At 69.4% G+C, this 9,148-nt stretch overlaps 2 protein-coding genes across 3 annotated transcripts; one reads left to right on the forward strand and one right to left on the reverse strand.

Annotated features, from left to right (window-relative positions):
• The first annotated feature begins 548 nt into the window (after positions 1-548).
• CRELD1 (cysteine rich with EGF like domains 1) lies at positions 549-3,702 on the forward strand. 2 transcript variants are annotated; one of them, XM_030957030.1, is made up of 10 exons: positions 549-735; positions 1,200-1,282; positions 1,361-1,471; positions 1,556-1,647; positions 1,741-1,917; positions 2,004-2,099; positions 2,188-2,271; positions 2,384-2,479; positions 2,562-2,705; positions 2,809-3,702. In XM_030957030.1, exons 1-10 carry the CDS (start codon positions 550-552, stop codon positions 3,027-3,029), a joined length of 1,290 nt encoding a protein of 429 aa, XP_030812890.1. In that variant the 5' UTR covers position 549; the 3' UTR covers positions 3,030-3,702. The 2 variants fall into 2 exon arrangements, with proteins under 2 accessions (XP_030812890.1, XP_030812891.1); XM_030957031.1 differs by lacking the exon at positions 2,188-2,271.
• A 155-nt stretch (positions 3,703-3,857) lies between these two features.
• On the reverse strand, positions 3,858-7,420 carry PRRT3 (proline rich transmembrane protein 3). Its single transcript, XM_030957029.1, is given in 4 exon segments — positions 3,858-4,958; positions 4,961-5,662; positions 6,100-6,240; positions 6,325-7,420. Coding segments are annotated over 4 exon segments (2,976 nt in total). The 3' UTR covers positions 3,858-3,921.
• Positions 7,421-9,148: the final 1,728 nt, after the last annotated feature.

Genomic DNA, 9,148 nt, shown 5'->3' on the forward strand with positions numbered 1-9,148 from the left:
TGGTTAGAGGGTGGATGGGGAAGTGGACCAATTTGGGGTGGTGATGGGGAAGTGGACCAGCTCATTGGGGCATGATTGGTAACTCGGACAGTTTGGGGGGAAAATGTGAGAACAAACTGGACCTGTTTAGGGTGAGATGAGGGGGAACTGGGCAAATTTGGGTACAGTGAGAGGGAAGTGGATCAGCTTGAGTGGAGGGGGTAAAGGTGAATCCGCCTGGTTTGGTTGGGGGTGGGAAGGATATTTAGAGGGCCCCGCCCAGGCCAGGCGAGGCCCGGGATGGTGCGGTGCGCTCCGGGCAGTCGGCCCCGCTCCGCGCGGGGTCACCGACTGCAGCCCGTCCGCGCGTGGTCACCGACTGCAGCCCGTCCGCGCGTCCCCGTCCCGGGCCTTTGCCCGCGGCCCCTTTAAGGCGCGGGTGGGCGGGCCCAGGGCGCGGCGCGGATTGGCTGGGAGCGGGGGGCGGGCGGCGGCGCGCGGCCATTGGCGGGGGCGGCGGCGCTGAGTCAGCGGGCGCGGCCCACGTGGTGCGGGCGGGGCGGGCGCACGATGGGGCCGCTGCTGCCGCTGGTGCCGCGCTCGCCCCGGCGCAGGGGGCCCGGGCTGGGGGCCGCCCTCCTGTGGGCCGCCCTCCTCGGGGGGGTCCTGCTGGCCGTTCGCGCCGACCCCGACCCCCACCGAGACGGGGCCGAGCCATGCCGAGCTTGTCGCGGCCTCGCCGACAGCTTCATCAGGGTGCGCGCCGGGGGGGCACAGGAGTGATGGAGGCCGCGGCGAGGGGGCACACGGGGGCAACGGCACCGAGGGGTGTGGGTTGACACAGCCGCTGCTTCGTGGGGGAGCTGGGGGTCAGGGGACAGTGACGGGAGGGGCCCATGGGTGGCAGACTTGGGGGACACGGCCTGGAGATGGCAGTGAGCAGGGACAAGGTGGGTCCTGGGTGGGGTGATGTTGGGGAGCCCAGAGGAATCACAGACCGGGGGGATAAGGGTGGTGACAGGGCCCATAGAGGGGTGTTTTGCGGGGGACAGTGGTGAAGTGGAGGCACTCCTGCGGCATTCCCAGGGACACAATGCCTGGGCTCTGGGGAGGGGAGAGGGTGGCAGGTCCCTGGAGGTGATGTGTCTCGTGGAACCCTACGGATGGAGAGGTTATTGGGGGGGTTCCATGCCTGCACTGCCGCTCCCCCATGCACCCAGGGCCTGGAGCGGACAGAGCATGAGGGCTTCGGTGGGGGTAACACAGCCTGGGAGGAGGAGAAGCTGTCCAAGTACCAGCACAGGTAAGTGACCCCAGTGAGGGGCTGGGGCAGTCCAGCTGCTGCAGATGTCATACCCCACACTGGCTTGTGTCCCTGCAGTGAGACTCGTCTGCTGGAGGTGCTGGAGGGTGTCTGTGCCCCCTCAGACTTCGCCTGTCACCAACTGCTGGAGCGGAGTGAGGAGCATGTGGAGCAGTGGTGGTTCCATGAGTGAGTCTGGGGACAGGGACAGGGGGATGGCAAGGGGCACAGGCGGATGGCAGGGGGCTGAGTGCTGTGTCTTCCTCTCCCCAGGCAGCAGCAGCACCCTGACTTTTTCCAGTGGCTGTGTGTGGACAGGATGATGCTTTGCTGCCCGCCCGGCACCTACGGCCCGGACTGCCGGTGTGAGTAACTGTGGGTGAGCGGGTGCTGGTGGGGCTGGAGGGGCTCCCTGGCTGTTGCCCTCTGTGCCAGCCGGCTGGTGTCTCCCCGTGCAGCCTGTGCGGGCGGGCCCCGGCAGCCCTGCAGCGGCAATGGGCGATGCGATGGTGACGGCACGCGCCGCGGCACCGGCCTCTGCGTCTGCAGCCCCGGCTACGGCGGCCCCTTCTGCGCCGAGTGTGGGGATGGCTACTATGAGGCCTCGCGGAACAAGAGCCACCTCGTGTGTGCTGGTAGGTGGGGGCTCTGCCGGTGCTGTCCAGCCTGGGTACAGGCAGCTCCCCCATGCCTGTGTCCACGTGTCCCTCCCTGCCCGCAGAGTGCTACCAGGCGTGCGGGCGCTGCACGGGTCCCGAGGACTCCAGCTGCCTTCGCTGCAAGAGAGGCTGGGTGCTGCATGAGCACCGCTGCATCGGTGAGTGAAGGCCAGGGATGAGCTCAGGGCCAGGGGGCTGCGTCCCCAGAGCTGAAGCTCAACGGGGCCATCCCCATCTCTCCTGCAGATATAGATGAGTGTGGCACAGAGATGGCGCACTGCCGAGCCAACCAGTACTGTGTCAACACAGAGGGCTCCTATGAGTGCCGAGGTCAGGGGGAAGGGGGAGTTTTCATGCTGGTGACTCTTCCCTGCTTGGGGCCAACCCTGGCTGGGCTGGGAAGGAGCTCTGGCAGCAACCCTGGCTCCATTTCCTGAGGCAGACTGCTCCACGGCTTGCATCGGCTGCATGGGTGCCGGGCCGGCTCGCTGCAAGAAATGCAACAAGGGCTACTTGCGGGATGGAGCCAAGTGCCTGGGTGAGTGCCTCCCGTGGACTGGGGGGCCATACTGCCCCTTCTTCACTGCCCAAGCCCTGCCTGACCCCTGGCTTCCCCCCAGACGTGGATGAGTGTGCCAGTGCCGAGGAGCCAGTGTGCACAGGGGTGCAGGAGGTGTGTGAGAACACAGAGGGCAGCTACCGGTGCGTCTGTGCCCAAGGCCACGTCCGCCGAGATGGGCAGTGCGTGGAGGACAAGCCCCCTGGTATGGCCTAATGCAGTGCAGGGGACATTGGGCAGGGGGTGTGGGATATGGCAGGGGGCTCTTGTTGGTCAGCTGTGCCCTCCCACGAGTGTTGTCCATGCAGATGCCCCAGAGAAGGGCTTCTTTGATGACGTGACTGATGACGAGGTGGTGGTGCTGCAGCAGATGTTCTTTGGTGTGATGATCTGTGCCCTCGCCACGCTGGCTGCCAAGGGTGACATGGTCTTCACCGCCATCTTCATTGGTGCCGTGGCTGCCATGGCTGGCTACTGGCTCTCTGACCGCAGTGACCGTGTCCTCGATGGCTTCATGAAGGGCAGATAGCTCTGGAGCTGCTGGGCACAAGCAGAGGGGCAGACTCAGCTTGGGGTGCAGGGCCTTCCCCAAGCAGGGCTGGCTGCCAAGGCTGCATCCTGTAGAAGATGCTGTGCCCTGCATGCGTCCCCCAGCCCCCCTTAGCATAGGGTCTTGTTTTCCCTGTCCCTGCAGAATGAGTCAGGAGTACCTGATCCTGGGGGCTCCCACACAGCCCCCTCTGGATGGGGGGGTGATGCCAGGCAGTGCAGCATCGTGTGGGGGGCACAGCATGCTGCCCCCAGCTCCTCGTGCTCTGGAGGAGAGGCCTGGCATTGACAGGTGAGGGGGTGGAGGGGCAGGTGAGGGAGGGAACCTGCTATCTGCCCCCAGGCTGGGGCTCCTGGCCCTGTAGGATTCCCCTCCCAAGAGGCCATTCCCTGTGGGAGAGTGGGGGGCTGGGTCCCCCCATGCCCTGAGCTGTGTGGCTGGGAGAGCTGCCCCCCATCCCTGGGCAGAGCCCATCTCCCCTCCCAGGCTGGGGGCCAGGGGCCCCTCGCCACTGGCAGGGTGCTGCACTGCTGGATGCATGAGTGTGGCCATTGCATTTGTCCGTGGTTTGTCCGTCGGGGTGTGTCCATCTGTCCGTGTGTCCATATCTCAGGAAATAAAGCTCTGCACACCCAGCTTGGCTGCTCAGGGTAGGGATTGATGGGGATTGGGGGTGCTGCTGCCCACCACTGCTTTCACATGCCAACAGGACCGTCTCCTCTCAGCATAAACTCTTTATTTCTCTCGTTTGGCACAAATGGAACCGCCCCTGCCCGGCCCTACAGGGGCGCAGGATCAGACCCCCACACCCTCACAGTGTCCTCACCCTCACGTTGTCCTTCTGCGCCCCCAGTCTCTGCCTGTCCCGGGCTCAGAGCTCAATGGTGTCGCTGGAGAGGCTGCGGGAGTCCAGCGCCTTGCCGAGGGCTGGGAAGGCGCGGGGGCCCTCGCGTTCCCAGCCGGGGGCTCCGGCGGGCACCAGGAGCGGGGCCCGGCTGGGCGCCTCGTCCAGGGGCAGGCTGTCGGGCGAGGAGAGCCCATGGCGCCAGGGGTTCCAGCTGATCTTCAGTGAGCTGCTCTCCAGCGAGCTGGCCGAGGCAGTGACAGTGACAGTGATGGTGCCGTGGGGCTGGCGCGGGCCCGGCAGCTCCGTGAGCGAGCTGCAGCGCACCATGCGCCCCAGGCTGGGGGTCTTGTCGGGGGCAGGGGAGCCGTGCAGCGAGGAGCCGGAGCCGCGGCGGGCCCGGCCGAAGAGGCCGTCGTGCAGGAGGTGGCGGCGGCAGAGCGCCTGGTCGATGCTGCGGCGCAGGTCGATGGGGGACGGCGGGCGGAAGATGAGCTCCCCCAGGGAGGGGGACGAGCCCTGCTCGAAGGCGGCGCAGGAGCGGGCGGCCAGCATGTTGGGGCACTTGGGGCTGAGCCCCGGCATCCCGGTGCCAGCTGCCCAGACCTCGTTGCTGTCCTTCAGAGCCCGCAGGGGCAGCTGCTCCGCCGGGTTGCGGATGAGGTTTTTGGAGATGTCGTTGGCGGGTGTCCGCTCCGCACCGCTGCCGCCGGTGCCGCCGCCGGCCCAGTCGTAGCAGTTGTTGGGGTATTCGGGTGCTTCAGCTTTGCGGCCGGCGCAGAAGTACCGCAGTGCCTTGGCCCAGCAGGAGTGGCCGGCGGGGCTCCGGCGGCGGCACCGGCAGCACACGGGCTCGGCGGCGGCCGCCAGCAGCGCCAGGGCCGTGCCCAGCTCGCCGATCCGCAGCCAGAGCTGTGCCGCCCAGCTGGGCCGGGAGAAGCGCCCGTGAGGCCCCAGGACCGCTCGCAGCCACACAGCGCTGAAGAGCTGCAGCCCGCAGACCGGCAGCCCCGCCACCGCTGCCGCCAGCAGCGCCCGCGGCCCCGGCTGCGGCCCCGGCCCTCGCAGGGCGCCCGCAGCGCTCGCCAGCACCCCCAGAGCCCCCCCAGCAGCAGCAGAGCCCCCGCCCCGCAGCCCAGCGCCTGCAGCCCCAGCGCGGCCGTGAGCCCCAGCCGAGGCGGCAGCAGGTCGGCGGCGCCCATCACCGCACCGTGCAGGGCAGCGAGAGCCCCCAGCGCTGGCAGCCCCCGCAGCCGGGAGGGCAGCAGCTGAAGCTGGGCCAGGCGCTGCAGCCGCTGGAGCAGGAGGGCAAAGGCGGCGAGCAGCAGGGGGATAGGGGCCGTGTTGAGCAGCAGCAGCGCCGGAGTGGGCAGACGGCCCCGTGCCCCATAGGGATCCAGCAGCAGGAAGGTGGCCCGCAGCAGGCAGGCGGCCAGCAGCAGCCCGTGGGCCCCCACGACGTGGAGAAGCTGTGGGGGCCGCAGGACGGCTGTCCCCGCCAGCCCGGCCAGGCAGCCCAGCGCCAGCAGCAGGAACGCGGCAGCCACTCCATAGACATGGGCCTCCCAGGAGAAGCCCAGCTGGTGCTGCAGCTCGGCCCAGCGCAGCCCGGTCGCGTTGGGCCCCAGCGCCGGGGGGGCGCGGACTGTGGGCTGTGGCTGCGGCGATGATGGATCTCGGGGCACCGGCTGAGGCGTCGTCCCTGCCCGTCGCCACGTGGCCGAGGGGGCCGCAGTGCTGGAGGCCGCGGTCTGCGTCCCCGGCGTGTCTGCAGGTAGGAAGGAGGAGGACAGTCGGGGGAAGTGGGGGCCTTGGTGCCACTCGGCCCACACCTGCACCCCGCACTGGGCTGCATCAAATGTGGCACCCCAGCACTGCAGCGGGGATGCCCTGTGCTGGCTGGGGCTATGCCCACCGGTGCCTCCCGGGGTTTTCTCTCAGGACGCGCAGTGCAAGGGGTGGCACAACCCCGGTGACGTCCCCCACTCCCTTGGGGAAGCCCCCACCCACCGAGCATTTAGCGCTAATCCCTGCGGGCAGGAGTAGATTAGGGCCGCTGTCAGGTGGCAATCCTGATTGAAGGTGTCACTGTGTCCCGGCTGGGCAGCCCAAGATAGCTGCCATCCCCCGCCAGCCCCGACGCCCCAGGGATGGGCTCCCACAGCGTCTGCAGAACGGATGGGCTTGGACGCAGCCCTGTATCACCTGGGTGCCTTGTCCCGAGCGTCCCCGTGGTGGGATGTGCCGTTGGCTGTGGGGTCGTTTTGGTGACATTTGGGACGTTCACAGGGCCCACGGCGCCCCGGACCTGCTGCGGGGAGCCGACGTCCTCCTCGGGCAGCAGCCCTGCGAGAGAGAGCAGAGCAGGGCGCTGACACCTGCGGGGCTTGGTCCCCGCCACGGGGCCCCCCGCATTGCGCTGGCTCCTACCTCTGCTCGGGGTACCGGGGGTGGCCGTGCTGGAGGCGGGGGGTGGCGCAGGGCCGGTGCTGAGGACAGAGCCTGGGACGGGCTGGGGTCCCTGCTGCCCCGTAGTCCCAGGGTCCGTGCGGGTGCCTGCATCGCCGGGGCTGGTGGTGGCGCGGCTGAGCGGAGCCCTCCGGGTGCTGCGCTGGTGGGACGGGAGCGCTCGAGTCCAGGGCTCAGCCAGCCCCCAGGACGGGGCAGTGTGGCGCAGCCGTGGGGCAGAGCTGGGCAGAGCCGGGGAGGGGCTGGGGGGGCCTCCCGTGTCCCCCCAGCTGCCCACCAGCTGCACAGGGCCAGGGCTGGCAGGGGGACCCCAGGCTGGCCCCGTGCCTGTGGGATCGGGGGCTGTGCCCGGCGGGACCGACTGGCTGCTGGCTGAAGTGAGTGGTGCATCCTGAGAGAGGCCCGGGACCGCTGTGTGTCCCTCTGCCGCTGTGTGTCCCCCTGCGTGGGCATCTGCTGTCCTCATCCCCGCTGCCAGCGTGGGGTCCAGGGCAGTGGTGGATGCGGATTGCTGAGGGCTGGGGGTGCTGGCTGTCTTGGAGACGCTGTGCCTGGACAGGGAGAGACCCTGCCCTGCCCAGGGTGGCCCTGGAGAGTCTGCCCCTCTGTCCGTGGGCACCTCAGGGCCCGGTGTATCCAGTGCAGAGCCGTGGGGCAGGGAGCTGTCCTGGACTTCAGCTTCGTGCCCTCGCCAGGCAACAAGCGGCTCCTCTGTCACAGCCGGGACTGTGCTGCCTTCCCTCCAGACCTTGCTATTAGCACCTGTCATAGTGGTTTCCATCTCCAGGGGTGCCCTGGTGCCATCCCCTGCCTGCAGAGGTGGGGACCAGTGCACGGGGTGCTGGACCCCCCAGCGCTCACTCCTTGGGGCCCCGGCACCACTGGGCTCCCCCGATGCCTCCCAGGCAGGGGATGGGCCTGGCCACTGCTGTCCCCAGGCAGGGCTGTGCAAGGGGTTCCCACCTAAGGACAGCCCTGCCGGCAGCACCCCCTGGGCTTTGACAGGGACTCCGGTGGCCAGGAGCATTCCCCAGGTGATGAGCTGTGCTGCAGCCATGGTGAGTACCGAGGTGGCCCTGTGGGAATGGGGATGTGGTGAGCCAGGATCCGTGGCAGATCCCCAGGTAACTCGTGCAGCTGGCCGTGATGCTGCTGCGCCCTTGGCCACCCACTGCCCAGGGAGAGAGACAGCGGCTTGGCTGTCCCTTCCCGGGTAGCCCTGGGCTCTGTTCCCAGCTGTCCCCGTCCCAAATGACCCCATTCCCAGTCTTCCCTTTCCCAGTGTCCGTGGTGTTCCTCATCCCGGTGTCTCCGGTGTGGCTGGTCTTGGTCCCCAACATCCACGGTGTCCCTTTCCTAGTGCCCCATCCTTAATGTTCCCTCCCCGGTGCTCAGTCCTGGCGTCCCTCTCGGTGTCCCCTCCCCGGTTCTCCATCCCCAGTGTTCTCGCCCGATGTCCCCGCCGCCGGCGGCCCCGCTCCGCCGCGCACCGTTCACCTTGGCGCGTCCCGGCCGCATCCCGGCGGGGATGCTCGGCCCGGAGCCCCGCGCTGCCGCCGCTCACACGGCTCAGACCCGCCGGGCCGGGAATGGGGCCGGGACCGCCAGGGTGCTGCTGCGGCGGCCCCGCGGCGCGGTGCGGATTACCGGCGGGGCTGCGCAGCGGAGTCGGGCCGCGGCCGGTGCGGGACCAGAGCCGGTGCGGGACCACAGCGGGGCCGGTGCGGCCGCCGCATCCCGCCGACCCCACCCGCAGCGCGCCGGGCCGGCTCCACCGCTCGGTGCCCGGTGCGCGGGCCGCGGCGCCGCCAGCCCCCTCCCGCCGCCCGCCGCAGCACTGGAGGCCCCAGAACTGGTGCCCCGGGGAGCCGCAGCCCCCGCGCTGACCTGCCGGTGCCGGTGCCGGTGCGGGCGGGCCGGGCTCTGCGGCGGAGCGGGCGGCGGCGGCAGCGGCAGCCGGTCACGCGCCGCCCCGAGCCGCGGGCACCCGCACGGGAGCCCGCCCGCACCGGGAGGGGGGGCGCGGGGCACGGCCGGGGCCGCCGCCGGGACGGGATCCACAGGGCCGGGCAGGGGGGCGAGCGGGTCCGTGGGGCTCAGCTCAGTCCGGGGCAGGTTCGGGTGGGCTCCCGGGGACGGGTTCTCCGTGGCACAGATCCTCCGGGACGTGGATTCCGGAGGGGCACCAGGGCAGGTTCCCGGGGGTCAGGACGCGGCGGGGCGGCAGAGGGGGGATGCTGCCCGCGGGGCGGGCAGGGTTGCCGGGCCGAGGCTGGTCCCGCGGCCGCCGGGGGTAGACGGAGGGAGGGGGCAGTCGGATCCACTAACAGGGTCCTGAGGAAGGTCTGAGGGGGCCCTGCCCCACACCTGCCCCCCACTTGTCTCTCAAACGCTCAGCACGGATATGCAGCACCCTGGCAGCCACTGGGACGTGGGACCCTGCCAAGGTTCAGGTAATTAGTTAATCTGCTTAATTGTCCGGCTGGAAAACTGCCCACCCTGCCCAGGCTTGAGCTGGCAATGGTACGGCCACAGCGTAAAAGGTCCCATCAGCTCAGGACTCCATCCTGCAGGGTGGCACCTGCACTCCAGCTCGCTGCCTGCACCTCTGCTCCTCCCTGCCTGCACCTCAGCAGTGCTTGAGGCGCCGAAGCCTTGGACAAGTCCTGTCATCACCATCGTTCTTCTCTCGCCAGGCCAGCAGGCACATGTGGCACCTTAGGTCCCCATGACAGCACCGGTGTGCTGGCAGTACCACACAGTGTCCCACTCCTGCTCCCTGCCA

The sequence above is a fragment of the Camarhynchus parvulus genome, chromosome 12 (assembly GCF_901933205.1).
Source record: "Camarhynchus parvulus chromosome 12, STF_HiC, whole genome shotgun sequence".
Classification (NCBI taxonomy): domain Eukaryota; kingdom Metazoa; phylum Chordata; class Aves; order Passeriformes; family Thraupidae; genus Camarhynchus; species Camarhynchus parvulus.